The 23,625-nt window shown below is 43.8% G+C and overlaps 1 protein-coding gene across 2 annotated transcripts in view; it reads right to left on the bottom strand.

Annotated features, from left to right (window-relative positions):
* Positions 1-23,625, bottom strand: part of LOC141105616 (C-type lectin domain family 2 member E-like) — a 181,411-nt gene that overhangs the window by 27,904 nt on the left and 129,882 nt on the right. Inside the window, exons 5-6 of one of the 2 annotated variants that reach the window (XM_073595568.1) lie at positions 15,545-15,651; positions 2,087-2,254 (exon numbers count right to left, since the gene is read on the bottom strand). The exons of the other annotated variant lie outside the window; for it this stretch is intronic. Coding sequence (XP_073451669.1) covers positions 2,087-2,254; positions 15,545-15,651 — 275 coding nt within the window. The remainder of the gene's footprint in view (positions 1-2,086; positions 2,255-15,544; positions 15,652-23,625) is intronic. 2 annotated transcript variants of the gene reach the window in all.

Raw genomic sequence — 23,625 nt, 5'->3', positions numbered from 1 at the left:
CAATTGCCCCTCCGCAGATATAAGGGGTCAGCAAAGCCAACAAACGGTGAAATACGGGGTCCATCATCCGGAGAAAATTCCTTAAATCGGTAGGATTATTTTCACGGATCTCACAGAGCAAAGGCATATGACAGAACTGGTCACGCTGGAGCAACCAATTCTTGGTCCATGAACTCCTCCCCACCCTGTTCATGGACTGGGCTTGTGTCAAAGTAAGGACCCCAACACCAAGCCCTCGCACAGCACGAACTCTACGATGAGTACGTACACGCAACATGGCTAGAAAATGGTCGGCTAGAAAATGGTCAGAACGAAGTAACAGAACGCACTGAAGAACAGCAAGGCCTGTGAAGAGCGACCTGAAAATCAGTAACGAATGAACAAGAACACAATGACAAAGTCAATGGTAACTCACTGCACACACTGAAGACCAGATACAACTAACACGAGATTAGCAAAAGGAGCCCAAAGGGTGCCACGCTTGGTACTGAACTGCCCTTTTATAGCCTTGTCGTACATGGTGTACGTCAACGCGTTCTTCGTGTTCTGAAAAAACGACAACTTTGTGCGGCCGTGTGTATGCAAAACAAGTTTGAGCCAACATCCGTCGGAAAAAATCCATGGATTTTGTTGTCGGAATGTCCGATCAATGTCCGACCGTGTGTACGGGGCATGAGAATGGCCCAGTCAAAGTCCAGACCTAAATCCAATTGAGAATCTGTGGCAAGACTTAAAAATTGCTGATCACACACGCTCTCCATCCAATCTGACAGAGCTTGAGATATTTTGCAAATAAGAATTGGTGGAAATGTCACTGTCTAGATGTGCAAAGCTGGTAGAGACATCCCCAAAAAGACTTGCAGCTGTAATTGCAGAGAAAGGCGGTTCTACAAAGTATTGACTCAGGGGGGCGCCATACAAATGCGCGCCACACTTTTCAAATATTTATTTTAAAAAAAATTTTAAAACCATTTATCATTTTCCTTCCACTTCACAATTATGCGCCGCTTTGTGTTGGTCTATCACATAAAATCCCAATAAAATACATTTACGTCTTTGGTTGTAACATGACAAAATGTAGAACATGTCAAGGGGTATGAATACTTTTTCAAGGCACTGTATACAACAATGGTTATAAATTCTGTGGTATGTTTTATCAATCTTAGTAACAGAAGAAGTGGCTTGGAGAAGCTACAAAACATCTTAAACATTACAGAACAATCCAGCAGAATCTGACTGACTGCTACTAGCTATACCATATGTGACTATTCTTTCACAAAAAAAAGGTAAAAAGAACATCATTGAGGAGCTGGGGTTTTCAGTTGAGATGCTTTGATTATGTAACTTAGAATTAACTAAGGAGGAGATTTTACTAAAACTGGAGCACTGAGAATCTGGTGCAGCAGTGCATGGTAGACAATCAGCTCCTAACTTACAGGCAGCACAGTGGTCGTCAGTTTGAATACCAACCACGGCGCTACCTGTCTGGGGTTTGCATGTTCTGCCTTTGTGGGTTTCCACCCACACCCCAAAGAAGTGCTGGCAGGTTAATTGATCATAGTATGTGAATGAATGTGAGTTAGGGACCTTAGATTGTAAGCTTCTTAATGGTGGGGAGTGATGTAAATGTGCAATATGTAAAGTGCTGTGTAAATTGATGGTACTATATAAGCACCTATAATAAAAAAATATATAAAATAACTTCAGATAGTTCAGTTAGGCTTTGGCAACAAAACCTGGAAGCTGATTGATTTCTATGTAGAGCTGCACCAGATTTTGCACCATACAGTTTTAGTAAACCAACGCATGTGTGTACCAGAGAGAAGGACTAATGCTGGCCATACACTATACAAAAAAATCGGCAGTTCGTACGTTTTTTGGCCATTTAATGGGAACAAAATCGATAATCGTTGGGACGTTTTTGAGCCGAAAAAACTAAGGACAAGTTTGGAAATTTTCTGCCGAACGAACGATAAATTGAAAGGTTAATGTGTTTCCCCCCTGAACTGTTTGCACTGGGTATATGTAAAAAAACAAACAAAAAATGTATTCATTTATGTCCAGTGAACGATTTATCAGTCATTACATGATGGAGCCATCGTTTGTTCTCACGGCCGAATGTTCATTTTTGGAAATTAATCTCTTGCTGCAAATCCATTTCTTTGGATATCTTCCACTTCCACTTTTAAAACCTTCACCATTCAGGTAAACATGCTCTGATTCACCGGGGTCTGCTAATCTAGTAATATAAGATCTGGAAAAAAAAAAAAGAACAAAATATAACATTATGTAAAAAGTTTGCTGTTAATATTATAATGTATGTTTTTTATTACATAATAATCACAAATCATATAGTGGTTTTGCATATATTTTCTTTTTATGTCTTTTATGGTCAGGACTAAAAAATACAATTTAAAAAATATTTCTTTTCTGTCAGGTGAATATGACATATTGCATATAAATTATTTAAATGCTCACATGAAACCAGCAGATGGAGCTGTGTTCCCTTTTTTACACATTTACCAGTGCATCCATATCTGCTTTGCCAAAAGAAGTCTGTTTACAGAGCTCAGATTTCTAACAAAAAATATAGATCTAACTCTGATAATGCAGATCTAATATATGCTCATGACAACATCAAATTCTGGATAATAAACCTGCAGTCTTGATTGTATGATCTCTGAAAAATCTTAACCACCTCCCATCCATAGGACGTACCTCAATGTTCTAGGGTGGGAAGGGTAATATCTCTGCAACTGAATACGTTGGGAATCCGGGGGGCGTGGCCTGACCTCGGGAGAAGATGGCAGCTTGAATTCTCCGCTCCTGCTGACAGAGAGGATAATCTGCCTACAACGGAGGTATATCACTTGCCTTCTCACTTGAGAATCATGGGGACTTCTTCCCGCAGCTCTTCTGCATCCCGCTCCAGATCTCCCCGAGATTTAACAGGCAGGATCTGCCAAAATATCCCCGAAATGTTCCGGTCACAATCCGGCAACATGGCGCCCACACGAGGCCCCCCTCAGTCTTCAGGCCTGACGGCAGGAACCGACCCCTACCCAGACAATGGCGCGGTAATCCTCACACCGCACTCACATCCCAGCCTGCACGATCTCCATTCAGTGGCAGCTGACATCAAAAACACCCTCACGGCGGCACTAACAGCCGCAATTACAGACCTCAGGATCGATATACAATCGATTGCAGGCAGGGTTCAAGATGTGGAAAAGACTACCACAACCCACTCAACTGTGTTGCGCCGTACCTGTCAGGTCTTAGACACCCACACCCTGCAGCTCAGAGACCTCAACCGCCACATCGAAGATTTGGACAACCGCGGCAGGCGCCACAATCTCCGTGTACGCGGCCTACCAGAAACGATCGAGGCGGACCGGCTGCACATAGAAGTGACCTGTTTATTCAACAACCTATTGGAAAAACCCCCCACAACTCCTATAGGGATGGAATGAATTCACCGCGCCCTGCGTCCACGGGGCAGAGAATCGGACCCACCTAGGGATGTGATTTGCAATATTATTGATTACCAGCTGAAAGAGGAGATTCTAAGAAAGGCCCGCACTACTTCTCAGATATCACATGATGGGGCGGACATTCGCCTATTCCAAGACCTCTCTACCATAACACTGCAACGCCGAAGAGAATTGCGCCCCCTTCTGGCAGTCCTGCGCACCAAGGGGATTCCATACAGATGGAAGTTCCCCTTCTGCCTGTCAGCTTTGTCACAAGGCCGCTCCGCACTCCTCAGAGTGCCTGAAGACCTGAGGTATTTTTGCGAAACCCTTGACATACCCTTCACAGAAGTGCCCAAGTGGTACGCGGAATTCCGTCCTCCAGCCTCAAGAAACACCCCTCCTAACAGCGAACCCATGGAAACCCAAACGCACCGCTACAGGAGACAACGCTCCCCGTCTGAATCCCGACCGCATCATCCAGCGCCAGGATCAAACCAGGGCTCCAGCCCATCGAAAACCCCACAATCCAGAAGAGCGCGACGAGACCGCTGAACGGCAATGCTTCTGCATTACCCGTCTGACCTAACTCTCAGTTTCCCCGCAATCCTACCTGTTTCACCTACTCTCTTCAAAGGTCCTCCTGGCTACTGAACTCGCTCGCTCATCCCACAGACTGTTAACATGGCCTCCCTTCGTACTCGGATCTCACCTCTGCCTACTGCACGGCATGAAGAGCCACAAGTCCTTGAAAGTAAGCCCTTCCACATGGAGCAGGATACAGACCGATGAACTGATACCATACACAGGAGATCAACACACTTCATTGATGTTCTTTCCACAGGAGCTACTGAACACTAAAAAATAACAGACATATCCCCTTACACTTCACGGGCCACTCGCCATAGAATCCTATGTGCTTAACACGTATCCTTCCTTATTCTTACCCCCTACCCACCCCTCCTCAAGGGTGAAGGAAGGGGTCACTAATGTAAGTTTTTATTTAACGGTACTCTTTTTTCCAGTCAATTTTTTTTTTTTTTCTAATGATCAAGCACTGCATGGTGGGTGGTGGTGGAGATGGAGATCCGCAGGAATACATGGCTTCCTTACACAATACCTCAAAACCCCGATTCAGGATGTAACAGTGCCTGTAGACAGACACACACATTTCTGATATTGCATGTAATGACCGGATGTCATTAGCTGTCCTCACGCAAAAATCTCTTGACATGAGTGTCTACACACCTAAACGAGGTATCCATCCCAACCCCTAATCATACACAGCCACCCCCTGGTCCATAGTCAGGGAGGTTTGGCCCCTGCGGGTCGTCATCACCACCACCGTCTGTGATATTGTATGGCTCAATGCATGCTTATGGATTGGACATAGGGGTTACTAGCTTCAAGCTCAAATTTAAAGTATACCCTAATCTACAGATATGTGACTACCGCAATACACCTATATCTCCGCACGACGGGGGCTGCTATGTGGGGTACACAACACCCATATCCTCCGCTGCGCCATTTACACGCAACTGGGACTACACCCTTACGATAGCAATAAATCTCCTCCTATGTTTCTAACTTCATTTAGAAAGCTCCCAATTATACTGGGGTACGCCACCCCATGTTAATACTCTATATGGGTGGCTGATGTGCAGACCAATTCCACTACACAGAGCGCACCCCAGTAGAATCGAGCTCCCCTCTTTCTATTCCCCCTGCAAAAGGATGGGAGGGGAAAAATTTTTATTTATTTTGACAGAGCGGCCCCCCAACAGCCTCTCTCGCTTTAAAAAGATAGTCTATGCACACACACTGCTGGTATAGATTGAAATGGTAGGTAGATGTTACAACATGAAGTCACCGACACAGATCCATGCCACATACTGCATTCCCATATGCCAGCTATAGGGATGAGCCGAACACCCCCCTGTTCGGTTCGCACCAGAACATGCGAACAGGAAAAAAGTTTGTTCGAACATGCGAACACCGTTAAAGTCTATGGGACACGAACATGAATAATCAAAAGTGCTAATTTTCAAGGCTTATATGCAAGTTATTGTCATAAAAAGTGTTTGGGGACCTGGGTCCTGCCCCAGGGGACATGGATCAATGCAAAAAAAAGTTTTAAAAACGGCCGTTTTTTCAGGAGCAGTGATTTTAATAATGCTTAAAGTCAAACAATAAAAGTGTAATATCCCTTTAAATTTCGTACCTGGGGGGTGTCTATAGTGTGCCTGTAAAGGGGCGCATGTTTCCTGTGTTTAGAACAGTCTGACAGCAAAATGACATTTTGAAGGAAAAAACTCATTTAAAACTACCCGCGGCTATTGCATTGCCGACAATACACATAGAAGTTCATTGATAAAAACGGCATGGGAATTCCCCAAAGGGGAACCCCGAACCAAAATTAAAAAAAAAAAATGACGTGGGGGTCCCCCTAAATTCCATACCAGGCCCTTCAGGTCTGGTATGGATATTAAGGGGAACCCCGGCCAAAATAAAAAAAAAAAAAATGACGTGGGGTTCCCCCTAAATTCCATACCAGACCCTTCAGGTCTGGTATGGATTTTAAGGGGAACCCCGCGCCAAAAAAAAAAAAAAAAAACGGCGTGGGGTCCCCCCAAAAATCCATACCAGACCCTTATCCGAGCACGCAACCTGGCAGGCCGCAGGAAAAGAGGGGGGGACGAGAGTGCGGCAAGACAAGAGACAGTTTTTGACAATTCCTTTATTTAAATGCTTCTTCTTTCTTCTATCTTTCTTCATCTTCTGGTTCTTCTGGCTCTTCTGGTTCTTCTGGTTCTTCCTCCGGCGTTCTCGTCCAGCATCTCCTCCGCGGCGTCTTCTGTCTTCTTCTCCTCGGGCCGCTCCGCACCCATGGCATGGGGGGGAGGCTCCCGCTCTTCTTCTCTTCTTCTTTTCTTCTTTTCTTCTCTTCTTCTCTTCTTCTTCATTTTCTTCTCCGGGCCGCTCCGCAATCCATGCTGGCATGGAGGGAGGCTCCCGCTGTGTGACGGCGCTCCTCGTCTGACAGTTCTTAAATAACGGGGGGGCGGGGCCACCCGGTGACCCCGCCCCCCTCTGACGCACGGTGACTTGACGGGACTTCCCTGTGACGTCACGGGGAATGCCACAGGGAAGTCCCGTCAAGTCACCGTGCGTCAGAGGGGGGCGGGGTCACCGGGTGGCCCCCCCCCCGTTATTTAAGAACTGTCAGACGAGGAGCGCCGTCACACAGCGGGAGCCTCCCTCCATGCCAGCATGGATTGCGGAGCGGCCCGGAGAAGAAAATGAAGAAGAAGAGAAGAAGAGAAGAAAAGAAGAAAAGAAGAAAAGAAGAAGAGAAGAGCGGGAGCCTCCCCCCCATGCCATGGGTGCGGAGCGGCCCGAGGAGAAGAAGACAGAAGACGCCGCGGAGGAGATGCTGGACGAGAACGCCGGAGGAAGAACCAGAAGAACCAGAAGAGCCAGAAGAACCAGAAGATGAAGGAAGATAGAAGAAAGAAGAAGCATTTAAATAAAGGAATTGTCAAAAACTGTCTCTTGTCATTTTTAACATTTTTGACACTTTTTTCGTGAAATGGTAGGGGTACTTATGTACCCCCTTACCATTTCACACAGGGGGGGCCGGGATCTGGGGGTCACCTTGTTAAAGGGGGCTTCCAGATTCCGATAAGCCCCCCGCCCGCAGACCCCCACAACCACCGGCCAGGGTTGTGGGGATGAGGCCCTTGTCCTCATCAACATGGGGACAAGGTGTTTTGGGGGGCTACCCCAAAGCACCCTCCCAATGTTGAGGGCATGTGGCCTGGTACGGTTCAGGAGGGAGGGGGGGCCGCACTCTTGTCCCCCCCTCTTTTCCTGCGGCCTGCCAGGTTGCGTGCTCGGATAAGGGTCTGGTATGGATTTTTGGGGGGACCCCACGCCGTTTTTTTTTTTTTTTTTGGCGCGGGGTTCCCCTTAAAATCCATACCAGACCTGAAGGGTCTGGTATGGAATTTAGGGGGAACCCCACGTCATTTTTTTTTTTTAATTTTGGCCGGGGTTCCCCTTAATATCCATACCAGACCTGAAGGGCCTGGTATGGAATTTAGGGGGACCCCCACGTCATTTTTTTTTTTTAATTTTGGTTCGGGGTTCCCCTTTGGGGAATTCCCATGCCGTTTTTATCAATGAACTTGTGTATTGTCGGCAATGCAATAGCCGCGGGTAGTTTTAAATGAGTTTTTTCCTTCAAAATGTCATTTTGCCGTCAGACTGTTCTAAACACAGGAAACATGCGCCCCTTTACAGGCATACTATAGACACCCCCCAGGTACGAAATTTAAAGGGATATTACACTTTTATTGATTGACTTTAAGTATTATTAAAATCACTGCTCCTGAAAAAACGGCCGTTTTTAAAACTTTTTTTTGCATTGATCCATGTCCCCTGGGGCAGGACCCAGGTCCCCAAACACTTTTTATGACAATAACTTGCATATTAGCCTTTAAAATTAGCACTTTTGATTTCTCCCATAGACTTTTAAAGGGTGTTCCGCGGCATTCGAATTTGCCGCGAACACCCCAAATTGTTCGCTGTTCGGTGAACTTGCGAACAGCCAATGTTCGAGTCGAACATGAGTTCGACTCGAACTCGAAGCTCATCCCTAGCCAGCTAATGCCAAAATGACCGGTTAGCGGATAGATACCCCAGCTGCCCCCTGACTGCTCAAGTTGCGAGGAACAACTCCCTTGAAGAGCCTGATGTGCTTAGTAGGTGGCTCACCCACCCTCCCACATCAAAGTTCTCGCTCTAGTGCCTTCTTCCCCAATAACCGAAGGGAAAATAGGCCTACTCAGCCTCAGATACCCTAACCGCTTTTTGATCCACCACAGGACAGGACACAGGACCCTTACTCACCTACCTCATGATTAAGAGGAATACCTATATCAAGCCCTATTTGGTAGGACAACAACAAGCGCAAATCTTTCATAAGTTACCAATTTGTTTAGTTATGTTTCGCATAGCCCATTAGTCCCTAGATGTTGTTAAGAGTTATTTAAGACTTTCTATTACATCTTATTGTTAAACGCTCTAAAAGGTCTGCAATCTTACTGTTGGGTTATAAAGAGGCCTATAGGAGGCCCCGAAATGACTCCTACACCGCACAAGTTCACTGACGGGTCACACAGAATTCACTCCAAATCCAAACTGAATCCTCCACCCCATACATACATTACCTCACACTATTTCAACATCACCCACTCTCTAACCTGCAACATATAAACCGATCACCTCACCCCGAGGCTTCCAGACTACACCTCAACACTAGTCTGATAACCTCGTTGACCTCCTCATCTTGCTCATAACACTTCCCTCTCTGTCTAGCAGACAGCACCTCCTATTCGAACCTCACCTCTTACCACCAACTTCAGCTACTCCCCCACTCAGTGGCGTTCCACTTCACAAACCTTGATAGATACACATACATCTGACCTGTCCTCGCGCCACTGACCCACTCCGGGTATACCTGACAACAGGTTTATACTCCCCGCGAACTAGCGAGCAGGCTCTCGCTATTCACCGGAAAAGATAGCCCATACACACGGGCACATTTCCGTACCTTTGTCCACAGTCATCCCCTGACTAAGAGTGATACACATACACAACTTTCTCCCCCAACCCCTCTCCTCGCCCTACACCCCTACCCGATATTGTAACCTCTCTACACGGGACACAAATCCTATATAATCTAGTCTCCACTTCCTTACTTCTTCTTTCCTCCTCCGACAGACAAACACAGCGATACACCAACCACCTCTCTCTGTTTGCCAACACTGCAAGACCTGAACCACACCTACAATATGCCACAATTGCCACGCACTAAACACAAAACAATCAAAATAACATCCCTAAATGTACGGGGACTTAACCTACCAGAAAAACGCTCTCAATTACTACTATCTTTACAAAGAAATAATGCAGACATTGTCTTTCTTCAGGAGACCCACTTCAGAACAGGCTTCATCCCAAAACTTTCCAACTACCGATTCCCAACCGCCACTCACGCTACTAATCATTCTACAAAAACCAAAGGAGTCTCTATTCTGTTCGCAAAAAACTGCCCATTTCAAATCATAGACACCTGCGTAGATGAGGAAGCACGCTACCTTTTTGTGAAAGGCACGCTAAATGGAAAACGCATTACCCTAGCCAATATATACGCGCCCAACACGAAACAGGTCCCTTTCTTCAAATCCACTTTACAAAAACTCTCCTCGTTCCAAGAAGGCCTTCTTGTCCTAGGAGGAGATTTCAACGTCCCTCTAAATCCCCTACACGATACCTCTGCAGGGACCTCAACCATGCCATATAGCGCGTTAAGAGCCATTAAAACACAACTAAAGGAGCTGTCATTACATGACTCCTGGCACACACTTCACCCGAATGAGAAGGATTTCACATTCTACTCGGCTCCCCATAACCGATACTCTAGACTCGACTACCTATTTCTATCTCAAAGGGACCTACCGATGTTAATCACAGCCACCATTGACCCCATGTTTCTTTCGGATCACCACCCTATATCCATGACCCTTAAATTCACTGACGCCCATCCCAGATCCCGAATTTGGCGCCTGGACCCTTCGCTCCTCACAGATGCTGCCGTAACGACTGACGTACATAAACGCCTCTCGCTTTACTTCCAGGAAAATAACTCCCCTGACGTTTCACCCATGATACAATGGGAGGCCCACAAAAGCACCATCCGGGGAGAACTAATAGCAATTTCAGCGAAAAAAAGGAAAGAAAGACAGGCACACATTACTGAATTAACCTCCCGTATTCAAGCACTGGAAAGTGCTCATAAAAATTCCCAAGCACTAACATCCCTTCCAGAACTACTCCAAGCCAGGACTGACCTACTAGAGGCTCTAAACAAACAAACTAAACGAAACTACATACTCTCCCAAAAAGTATTCTACGAATATGGCAATAAGTCGGGTAAAATCTTAGCTAGAGCGCTCCGAGCCAAAAGAGCATCCACAACAATCCACTCCATAACGGATGCTAAAGGACAAAAAATAGTATCTAATAATCAAATAGCAGACCAGTTTGTACACTACTATACGCAGTTATACAATATTCACCCCAATAACCCACAGAAGGACAATACTCATAGAACAAAATCCATCAGAGACTTCCTCACGCAATACAGCCCCGAACCCCTATCTACTGAAGCAGCGACCGACCTAGAACAGCCTATTTCATCAGCAGAATTGGACATTGTACTCAAACATCTGAAACTGGGCAAAAGCCCCGGTCCAGACGGTTTGACAACAGGATACTATAAAAGGTTCATAGACACTCTCAGACCACACTTCCTGACTGCGTTCAACTCACTATCTTCTGACAACCCCCCACCTCGAGACCTACTAACAGCACACATAACGGTAATACCTAAGCCTAACAAAGATACATCTATTGTTGCTAATTACCGCCCAATCTCTTTGCTAAACGTGGACCTGAAAATCTATGCCAAGATCTTGGCTAACCGTCTCTTGCCCCTACTGCCCAAACTCATCTCATTAGACCAGGTAGGCTTTATACCTGGTAGAGAGGCGAGAGACAACACGATCAAGGCAATCAACATTCATAAATGGTTAACTTCTACCCAACAACAAGGGTTTTTTCTATCTTTGGATGCGGAGAAGGCATTCGACAGGTTGGCATGGGATTACATGTCGGAAGTACTTAAAACAATTGGAATACGAGACCGCATGCTACAATTTATAATGGCACTGTACGCTGCCCCAACAGCACAGGTGCGGGTCAATGGCCACCTGTCGAATGCCTTCTCCATATCAAACGGGACTCGCCAGGGATGTCCACTTTCACCCTTAATATTTGTCCTCACGCTAGAACCACTCCTCCAGCGACTAAGGTCTAATCCAGACATCAAAGGAGTGTCCGTCTCCAATAATACATACAAGCTGTCTGCCTTCGCAGACGACATCCTCTTATTCCTGACAGACCCACACATTATATTACCCAACGTACTTAAGGACTTTGCCACTTTTAATTCACTAACCAACCTACAGATTAACTTTGCAAAATCGGAAGCCCTAAACATTTCTTTACAAAAAGAGACCCTTACAACCTGTCAATCTAACTACTCCTTCAGATGGAACCGAGATGCAATTACATATCTCGGGATCCACTTACCGGCTCACCTATCTGACCTCTATTCCAAAAATTACTTACCGATCCTCCAACATATTCAAAAAGACCTAAAGTCCTGGTCATCAGGAATGTTTTCTTGGTTTGGGAGGGCATCGGTAATTAAAATGAACATTCTACCGAGAATATTATATGTCCTGCAAACAGTCCCCATAAAATTACCACAAGCCTTCTTTGCCTCGTACCGCAAGGCATGCAGCAACTTCATATGGGGCAAGGATCGCCCTAGACTCAGCTTTGATAGGTTAACATTACCCAAATTGAAAGGAGGCATAGCCCTCCCAGACATTACTAAATATCATTGGGCCTGCCAACTATCAAGAATAGTCGACTGGAATGTCCACACCCACACAAAAGCCTGGACACAAATTGAAAATGAATTCTCCCCAATCAATCCCTATCCGACAATTACCTTGGATTTCCCAGACAAAGATACCTCTGGCCTGCAACCAACATCCCCTGATCTCCACCACTCTCAATTCCTTTAAAATAGCGTGCCGTAAACATCACGTCTCCTCCACACCAGGCCCAATGACACCACTCCGAAACAACCCAGATTTCCCAGCGGGTCTATCGGCTACATTCCTTGCGGACTGTTGGCCCCACACTGATCCGCGTGCAGGACATTTCTTCTCCGGAAGAACCTTTCGAACCATTCCTAATCTAGCCAAGCATACATCTGGACGTCCCTTCCCGTTATGGACATACTTTCAAATACGTCACTTTATTAACCACCCTCACAAGAGCTCTAACTATTCCAGACAACTCACACCTTTTGAAATATTGTGTACCCAGACGGAACCACAACGACATGTGATCTCAGAGATATACGCTCTCCTTTTCTCTGACCACAATCCTAAATCTAACATAGCCACTCGCAGTTGGGAAAGCGAATTAGCATTAAACCTATCAGAAGAAGAATGGGAAAACATATACACCTATATCCACAAGGGATCTATTAACGTGTCGACGCAAGAAAATGGCTTCAAAGTATTCTCTAAGTGGTACAAGACCCCACTTAAACTTCACAAAATTTCCCCCAATGTCCCCTCCACTTGTTGGAGATGCTCAGAGGGAGAAGGTTCCCTTCTCCACATATGGTGGTCCTGTCCATCCATTCAACCTTTCTGGAAAGAGGTCCATCGCATCACCTCTAACATAACCACCTATCAAATTGAATTCACGCCAGCCCAAATGCTGCTACACCACTCCTCCATCCCATAAAAGGAATACCATCGCTCTCTTGCTCTACACCTGATAAACACGGCAAAAATGTGCATACCGACGCTCTGGAAGTTATCCAAACCCCCTACTATAGCTGATTGGCTCAAACGAATAACTAGAGTAGCAGAAATGGAGGAACTGATCCACCAAGCCAAAGATACACCCTACAAATTCAGGAATACCTGGTCGTGCTGGCATCATTTCCAAACAACAGACGAATACGCTGATCTAATGTCTTAAAGGCTCACACTGTCTTTCCGAGCCTAGTCGGAGGAGGAAACATCAAAATCTATCCTATTCTTCTAATTCCCGTACCCTCACTATTCCCTCTACCCTACCCTTCTTTACTCTCCTTTCCCATCCATAGGGTTGCTACACGATGCTAAAGATGACACGTCCACTCCCGCCTGCCCACTATATACCTTCTCATTGTATCTACTCGTCCCAAGCCCACAATTTCCGTATTCCACTCTAAATCATTTTTATGCCTTTCTGACCAACCTCTTAAAGGATTGCTAGTGGTCCGGTGACCGCAATCCTACCACACATTAACCTATTTAGAGGCAACACACCATCATCAACAGAACTCTACTCACAGATAACACACCGAGCCCAAACAAACAAAAGTCAATTTAGCTTACGACTAAATGATCCTACACACAGTCTCAATTATAGATATAACACCTGGAGATCCCTGAACTTTTACTACAGCAATAGAAAGATTACTGATTCAAAAACAAGAAGCCAGACAAACACAATAGAACACACCATTACATTAGGTTACATTATTAAACACACAAAACCCTAAAAAGACCCCAGTTAACACGCTGTACTCATTATATTAATTCAAGATATAGATACCAGTGTTTGACTGTTCATTACTTGTTTATCATTACTTACTGTTAAACCGTACTTCAGTACCTAAGTTGCAAAGTTATTCAGAGCAGATAATACAATAAGGGTGATTACTGTATGTAGCACTCTATACTACTGCATTATAATAATCCTTGTATGTTATCATTCTGTATCACTATTGTGTACTATGACTTTTATTTACAATAAATAACAATTTGGAAAAAAAAAAATATCTCTGCAACTGCAGCGATGATCAAGATATTTTCTTAAGCCGGCAATTCTGCCTCTTGTAAAACTAATCCAAACATCTAAAGAGTCACTGGATTACTTTGACAGGAAGTGGAAGGGGCTTTTTAACTGACTCTCCTGTGCAATTGGGGAGCTTGGTAAGGATATGTCTGGTGGTGTCCCACTGTGTGACATCAGAAACCGGAAGCAATTTGGTTTTCATCACAGCTATTACCGACTTCAACAAGCATCAGATCACACCGATCCTGGTGTGATCTGATGCTTTGGAGGCCAAAGGAGAGCTATGAGGTATAATAGACCCCAGGTCTCTCCAAAAAGAGGACCAGTCATACTTTATTGTTTATCACAAGAGATGTTTACATTCCTTGTAATAAAAATAAAAATTATTTAAAAAAATTAAGTTACAGTGTAAAAAAAATCAAATAAAATACATAATAAAATGAAAAAAGCACCCCCGTCCGACCATGCTTGTGTGTAAAGGCAGACACATATGTAAGTCCCGCACGTATATGTAAACGGTGGTTGCACCACACATGTGAGGTATCACTGCGGACATCAGCAAAAGCAATAATTAAAGTGTTAGAACTCCTGTGTCACTCTAAACTGTAACCTGTAAAGACTATTAAAGCATCGCCTATAGAGATTTTTACGTACCATAGTTTGGTGCCGTTCCACAGGCGTATGCAATTCTAAAGCGTGACATGTTTGGCATCTATGCACTTGGAGTAACATCATCTTTTATATTTTATTAAAAATTGGATATTATATTGTGTTTTCTTGCATTAAAATTCATTAAAGTGTATTTTTCCAAAAAATTGGGTTTGAAAAAACGCTAAGCAAATACCATTTGACAGAAAAATATGCAACGCCCACCATTTTATTCTCTAGGTCCTCTGCTTAAAATATATAAATGTTTAAGGTTCTAAGTCATTTTCTAGCAAAAAACATGATGTTTTTTACATGTAGGAGAGGAATGTCAGAATTGGCTCGGAATGGAAGTGGTTAATAGTAGTGCTTTGGCATACAAAGCCTCCTTAGCAGAGGAGATGATGAGTTCCCCATGAGTGCCAGACTGGGACCAGTAGGTCTAATAATAATGACTTTGGGGGTTATTTACTAAAGGAAAATCCACTTTGCACTGCAAGTGCACTTGGAAGTAAAGTCGCTGTAGATCTGAGGGGGACATGCAAGGAAAATAAAAAACAGCATTTTAGCTTGCACATGATTGAATGATAAAATCAGCAGAGCTTCCACTCATTTCAGATCTACCCCTTAGATTTAGAGCGACTGCACTTCCAAGTGCACTTGTAGTGCAAAGTGGATTTGCCTTTCGTAAATAACCCCCTTTGCATCTTGATCCACTACTCACTTAGTAATGCACTGGATGGGCTAAGCAAAGACTTGGCACTCCAAACTACTACAAACCATTTTTTTACTGGGGTCTTTATGAAATAAAAGGAATCATCGGTTTTAGGTGAAGCTGACCTTTACATTTTAGGTGTGGGACTTACATTGTTTCTGAGTAGAATGTTCCATCGGTTCCAACCCAACCTGAGTCATTTTTTGCCCTGCTCAGTCCAATCCAGTATTTGTTAGTGCTCAGGAGATTTAAAAATTTCTGCAAGACAGAAATAAAATCTATTGAAATAACAAACATTTTTTTCAATAAAAAGCTGCCTAAAAATAGTACTTAACTGGAATCAACTCTTGTTGTGATTTACATATAGGGGTTATTTATACATTATGGGTATCCATTAAAATTTAAAGCTGAACTCCAACCTAAAGCTGGTCATAGACTGGTAGATTTTTTAGCCAAACCCAGAAGATTCCACCATCCACATAAACAAGGTGGATGGAGGAATCCCCCCAGGACAGTGAAACCTGCTGTTGTCAGAACATACTGATCAGCAGCTGCAGGTGCTGATCGACAAACGTTTTCCAACTTGCCCATTTGACAGAATTTGATCAATCAGTTGACCTTTGTCATCACGCTGTTTGAGTTTAGGCTTGTGCAACCACACAGAAGCCTGCCCTTAAACCCCCCCATTCAGATGGGCGCATTTTGCATGGACACACCAAGAGCCAGACCAATGAATGGCTGTGGTGGCATGAGTAGTCTTTCTAGCCCCTCCCACATGACACACGCTTGAGGAGAAAAGGGAAACAGGCAAGACCCAGACCACAGTCTCTGATGTCACACAATGTAATGTTTTTAACAAAAAGAAGATTTTGATTTAAAAAAAAAAATGTAATTGCATGGAGATACTGGAAGGAAGGGGAACTGAGGGAATGTATTTGTTGTCCAATTACCTCCAGCAGGAATGGTCTATAGGTACATGTGATGTACTATAAGTTCATGGAAACTTGGTACCATTGGGTTAATAGCTTGTACCCAGACTCCTGCAGTCTAGAGCAGATATAAGGCCTAAGCATAAAATGGATAATAAACTTGCATTGTTCGCTGGAGAAATGTTGAGCCAGGTTTATTTCCCAGTCCTTGAGGAAGAAAGGGTCCTCAGTCATGGGGGCAATAAGCGCAGCAAAAGCAACAAAAAGGCTATGTTGAAGCGGCGCTGGTCCTGAACAGGCAAGTTTGAAAGAAGTAGGGTCTTAATAGCTACTCTGAAATGTGGGTAATGAGAGGACAAAGTGTATGGTATGGTAAATAGAGATATGTGGCGCTAACTCAAAGTGCATAAATGTGATAAAATAAATATAATCCAATTCTTCAAGTAATATGCATATGCGTAAAGAGCAAAATCACATAAATAAAGTGACTAAACATCCATTAAATTCATAAAAAGTGACATCGGATAAATAACAGTGAAATTCATGAAATATGACGTCAAATAAATAGACAATTCAAATGAAGGTGAATAAATCCAAAAATAGTCTAAAAGTGCATCAAGATGAAAAAAAATCACAAATTTAGAAAAAATTGAGAAAAATTGCATGAGATAAAAAAGTCGCATGCAATAACAAAAATCGCATAAAGTGCAAAAAAGTGCAGAAACGCTATAAAAATAGCCACAAGTCAATCCAATTATTGTAATACAGTTCCAACGTGAACAAAGTGAGTCTTCATAAAACAGTTTGTGCAAAAAATAGATGAAAAAAGTGCAAGTGCAAACGATGATAGATGACAGATTTCTCTTAATAACCGTACTCCGTGGTGCGCCACACGTTTCCCTCAGCCTCTCACCTCTATCAAAGACCCCTAGGGTCAAGTCGAGCCTGCAATCAGGAAGTGGATGAAACTCCATCAATTGATCTGTCTCCTCCAATCGTCACAGGTCTGGCAAATCTCCAATGGAAGGCCTCAAGTTCAGCAAGTTGGGTGGAGGCATGCAATAGAAAGTAGTATCCCCATTGTGTAGTATTCAAAACAGGTTTATTCAAAACAACATTGCTGAACTTGAGGCCTTCCATTAGAGATTTGCCAGACCTGTGATGAGTACGGTTATTAAGAGGAATCTATTACCTATCATCGTTTGCACTTGCACTTTTTTCACCTATTCTATCCTATTCTATTCTATTCTATTCATCTATCTAAAAACTAGCGTTTCTTCACTTTTTTGCACTTTATGCAATTTTTGTTATTGCATGCAACTTTTTTTATCTCATGTGATTCTTCTCAATTTTTTTCTAAATTTGTGATCCATCTTGATGCACTTTTAGACTATTTTTGGATTTATTCACCTTCATTTGAATTGTCAATTTATTTATTTGACGTAATATTTCAGGAATTTCACTGTTATTTATCCGATGTCACTTTTTATGAATTTAATGGATGTTTAGTCACTTTATTTATGTGATTTTGCTCTTTACCCATATGCACTTTACTTGAAGAATTGGATTATATTTATTTTATCACATTTATGCACTTTGAGTTAGCGCCACATATCTCTATTTACCTTATTGTTTTTCTGTGTGGGAACACTGCCGTATGTGTGGCAGCTTCTTAGTCCTCTTTAGCTGCTTTGGCTCGCCTTGGTTTTACGCATTAGTTTTCTTCTCTGTTTCTTAAAGTGTATGGTATGCTTGCCATAGTGCCAGAGTGGAGTCAATCTCATATTGAATGATTGACAAGCGGCCACCATTTTCCAGCCTCTGGTATCCCAAAAATTCTGAACCCTAAACTTATTTGCTGATATAAATGGATGAAACCTCATTTCATGGAGCCCCAGGGAAAATTCAGGTTTCCCTATAACAGGGTACATTGACGAAACAGGAGTGGTAACTATAGCTTTAAGGGCTGGCCCTGAGGATAGCACCCAAAATTGTGTGGTCTCTAAAACTGGCTGGGCATGAGCCCTGTAGGCAGGAGATTGGGGAGAAGACCTGATTATTGAACAGCCCGCTTCCTGAGTTTGTGTGCTTGCACCAGTCAAGGACTCTACAGAGATGGGTAGCCTGGTGCTAACGGATGAGGATCAGAAACTCCGATGCCCCCTGAATGTCTGGTCAGATCAAGTTGTCCGATTTTATTCTTGGTTGGCACTTCGCCCATTAAAAACTGCAAGAATTCCCTCTTGATCTGGCACAAAAAGTTTGGGGGAATGAAGGTTGGGAGAGTCTGAAAGAAATAAAGGAGGCGAGGGAGGATATTTATTCTTAGTATATTGTTCCTGCTGAACCAGGTATGTGAGTAGAGATGCCACCTCCGAAGATCTCTCCGAGGGAAGAGAGAAATCGGGAAAATTTTCCCAGAATGTGGACGTCAATGGCGGAGTGAGGAAGACGCTCAAATATTTAAGTTTCTTAGTTGTCCAATTAAATGGCAAATATAGGGATATTGATGGATAAGGGACCCCCTGTCTTCCAGAGAGTAAGTGGCTAGGGAGTCTAGGAGGTTTTAAAGGGATGCATAAAAATCCCTAAAGCCATCAGTAATATCTAAGGGTTTGGTCAGTTTTTGACCCGAGGGGATACCTATTCGGGGGAAAAAATCCTGTGCTTTGGGATCACGTAAAGAACTCGCTAACAGTCTTCCAGATTTATTTCTGCATTCATATCAGAGGCGTCTGCTGTAAAGCATTTTAACTTTAAAGTGGCAGTTTAGGCAAAAACTAACTAACTCTAATCCTACTCTATGCCACATTCTAAGACTAATCTATCTAGCCCTGTCTCCAGCGGCGAATGCTGTGTGCAGGAGAGAACCAACAACGGCTGGGAAATGCCTGGGAAGTGATGTCACCCATAGAGTTACTACGGGCCTACACACTGTAGCCACCGCTGACAGCTCAGCATGGATCCCGACCAAAGCAGCTGCAGAACAGGTAAGTACAGCAATTTTTGCTTTACAGGGCTAGATAGATTAGTCTTAAGCCTCGTACACACGATCGGATTTTCGGACAGGAATTGTGTGATGACAGGCTGTTGTCGGAAAATCCAACGGACAATTGTTGTCGGATTTTCTGCGGACAAATGTTGGATGGCATGCTTTAAAATTTTCCGTGAACAATTGTCTGTTGTCGGATTTTCCGAGCGTGTGTACACAAGTCCGGCGGACAAAAGTCCAAAGTACAAACAGGCATGCTCAGAATCAATGCTCACCAAACATGACATTAACAGAAGGTGCCCAAAGGGTGGCGCTCAAGAGCTGAAAAACCACATAGTTTCGTGTTTGTTGGCCAACAATTGTGTGCCGTTTGTATGCAAGACAAGTTCACGGCCAACGCCCTTCAAACAAAAGTCCTACGCTTTGTCCACAGAAAATCCAATCATGTGTACGAGGCTTTAAAATGTGGCATAGAGTTGGATTAGATTTAGTTAGTTTTTGCCTAAACTTCCACTTTAACCTTAGACAGAAGCAGTGAGTTAACCCCTTTATGAAGGGCATGCAATTCGGTCGCCAGTCTGAGGGCTCACAATTTTTTATGGTGGGCGTCCAGGGATTGAAATTGGGCAATCAGGGGGGAGAGGTTTTCAAGATAAGATGCTCTTTCTTCTGTGTGGATCCTAATTTAACTTGAGAGCCCCTAAGATAGGATTTATGGGCTTCCCAGGCAGAGAGAGGTCTTATCTCAAGAGTGTCATTTATAGCAAAGGAGGTTACGTCTGCTCATAGCTGGGGAGATAGATGGTCCTTCTGGAGAAGGCTCTCATTGAGACACTATTGTGTACGCTGAGCAGAGTGAGGCGAGAGAGAAATGGACAACATGATCAGGGCATGGTCAGAGATTAAGGTAGGTTTGATGGTAATCTCTTGGACTGAGTCAAGAAGAGTAGGAGGCATTAAAAAGTAATTGATTCCAGAATAGGTTTATTGAACTGGCGAGAAAAAGCCAATGTAGCACCAATATTTAAAAAGGGCCCAAAAAACATCCCTGGGAATTACAGACCAGTTAGCCTAACATCAATAGTATGTAAACTCTTGGAGGGGATGATAAGGGACTATATACAAGATTTTAGTAATAAGAACGATATCATTAGCAGTAATCAGCATGGATTCATGAAGAATCGTTCTTGCCAAACCAATCTATTAACCTTCTACAAAATAAGGTCCATTGGCATGGACCATAGGGTGAGTACATGGATTGAAAACTGGCTACAAGGGCGAGTTCAGAGGGTGGTGATAAATGGGGAGTACTCAGAATGGTCAGGGGTGGGTAGTGGGGTTCCCCAGGGTTCTGTGCTGGGACCAATCCTATTTATTTGTTTATAAACGACCTGGAGGATGGGATCAACAGTTCAATCTCTGTATTTGAAGACGATACTAAGCTAAGCAGGGCAATAACTTCTCCGCAGGATGTGGAAACCTGCAAAAAGACCTGAACAAATTAATGGGGTGGGCAACTACATGGCAAATGAGGTTCAATGTAGAAAAATGTAAAATAATGCATTTGGGTGGCAAAAATATGAATGCAATCTATACACTGGGGGGGAAACTTTGGGGGAATCTAGGATGGAAAAGGACCTGGGGGTCCTAGTAGATGATAGGCTCAGCAATGGCATGCAATGCCAAGCTGCTGCTAATAAAGCAAACAGAATATTGGCATGCATTAAAAGGGGGATCTAATTCTCCCGCTCTACAAGACTCTGGTCCGGCCGCACCTGGAGTATGCTGTCCAGTTCTGGGCACCAGTCCTCAGGAGGGATGTACTGGAAATGGAGCGAGTACAAAGAAGGGCAACAAAGCTAATAAAGGGTCTGGAGGATCTTAGTTATGAGGAAAGGTTGCGAGCACTGAACTTATTCTCTCTGGAGAAGAGACGCTTGAGAGGGGATATGATTTCAATTTACAAATAGTGTACTGGTGACTAGGGATGAGCTTCGTGTTCGAGTCGAACCCATAATCGACTCGAACATCGGCTGTTCGGTCGTTCGCCGAATTGCGAACGATATGGGCCGTTCGCGCCAAATTCGTGTGGCGCGTCACGGCCCATAATTCACTGCGGCATCGCAGTGCATTGCTGGCTGATGATTGGCCAAGCATGCACTATGACCCGCATGCTTGGCCAATCACAGCGCCGCCTGAACAGAGAGCTGTAATTGGCCAAAGCCAAGGAGGCTTTGGCCAATTATGGCTCAGGGGATTTAGTACACGCCCCACACTATATAAGGCCGCCTGCACGGCGGCCCTGTGCAGTGTGTTCCGGTGTGCTGAGAGATAGAGAGAGAGACAGTGTCATTTCATTTGAGTTAGCTAGATTAGGCAGGACAGTCAGTCAGTTAGCTGCACTTACAGTGTATTGTGTATATATATGCATCCCAGGTGTTGCATATATATATATATATATATATATATATACACTGTATTCAGTTTAGCTAGATCCGTTCCTGTTATCTTCCTACTGACAAGCAGGCTTGTCTTGTTACAGTATTTACAGCTACCTGAAGAAAATTACTGGTGTTCTTTTGATCCTATTAGTACCACAGTCAGGTAGCTAGACTATTTACAGTTAGTGCAGTGCGTCCTGCTCACAGTGTTCAGCTAGATCCGTTCCTGTTATCTTCCTACTGACAGGCAGGCTTGTCTTGTTACAGTATTTACAGCTACCTGAAGAAAATTGCTGGTGTTCTTTTGATCCTATTAGTACCACAGTCTGGCAGCTAGACTATTTACAGTTAGTGCAGTGCGTCCTGCTCACAGTGTTCAGCTAGATCCGTTCCTGTTATCTTCTTACTGACAGGCAGGCTTGTCTTGTTACAGTATTTACAGCTACCTGAAGAAAATTACTGGTGTTCTTTTGATCCTATTAGTACCACAGTCTGGCAGCTAGACTATTTACAGTTAGTGCAGTGCGTCCTGCTCACAGTGTTCAGCTAGATCCGTTCCTGTTATCTTCTTACTGACAGGCAGGCTTGTCTTGTTACAGTATTTACAGCTACCTGAAGAAAATTGCTGGTGTTCTTTTGATCCTATTAGTACCACAGTCAGGCAGCTAGACTATTTACAGTTAGTGCAGTGCGTCCTGCTCACAGTGTTCTGCTAAACCTACAAGTTAGTGGGGTGCGTCCTGCTCACAGTGTTCAGCTAAACCTACAAGTTAGTGGGGTGCGTCCTGCTCACAGTGTTCAGCTAAACCTACAAGTTAGTGGGGTGCGTCCACCTCACAGTGTTCAGCTAAACCTACAAGCTAGTGGGGTGCATCCTGCTCACAGTGTTCAGCTAGATCCGTTCCTGTTATCTTCCTACTGACAGGCAGGCTTGTCTTGTTACAGTAAATACAGCTACCTGAAGAAAATTGCTGGTGTTCTTTTGATCCTATTAGTACCACAGTCAGGCAGCTAGACTATTTACAGTTAGTGCAGTGCGTCCTGCTCACAGTGTTCTGCTAAACCTACAAGTTAGTGGGGTGCGTCCTGCTCACAGTGTTCAGCTAAACCTACAAGTTAGTGTGGTGCGTCCTGCTCACAGTGTTCAGCTAGATCCGTTCCTGTTATCTTCTTACTGACAGGCAGGCTTGTCTGTTGGGTATTTCCCTCCCCCCCCCCCCCCCAGAAAAAAATAAAAAAAAAAACCCTTGGATGTATACATAAATAAATATTTATATATTTCCCCCTTAATCCCCCCCTCTTCCCCCCTCCCTCTCATCACCTCTGACCAAAACATTCACCTCCTTAATTTATCTACATTCCAAATCCGTGTGTTCACATATTTCGCTTTTACCAGATCACCTAGTATACTACAGGTGGGACAGAGAAAGAAAAAAAAAAAAAAAAGGAAGAAAAAAAAAAAATAAGGGAAAAAACACAACACCCCACATCAAATTTTCCAGTGTCAACCAAAATTCCAAAATTACACTCCCCACTACCATTGCTTATAGCCTTTAAAGCCCAATCCTTCTCTAGTTACCCCTGTGATTCTGTTTTCATTCCTTTCCTTGTGTTCACACTATTTCAACATTTCAAATTTTCCTTTTCTTTCCCCCATTCCCAGTGTGCCTTGTGATCATCTTATTTCTTCATTCCCCTTTACCCTTTCTTTCCCCAACCCCCATATATTATACACCCCCCTCCCTCTACCCCCCCCCTTATTCCGATTACAATATTCTCTTTCCCCCCTTGTGACCAAAAAAAAACTATTACAAGTGTACAAGTGTTCACCCCCATCTTCTCATGTGGATATCATACTCAAACTCGGGCT

This window comes from Aquarana catesbeiana, linkage group LG08, assembly GCF_042186555.1.
Source record: "Aquarana catesbeiana isolate 2022-GZ linkage group LG08, ASM4218655v1, whole genome shotgun sequence".
Lineage (NCBI taxonomy): Eukaryota > Metazoa > Chordata > Amphibia > Anura > Ranidae > Aquarana > Aquarana catesbeiana.
The sequence above is the reverse complement of the archived record's forward strand: the minus strand, read 5'-3'. Positions and strand labels throughout refer to the sequence as shown.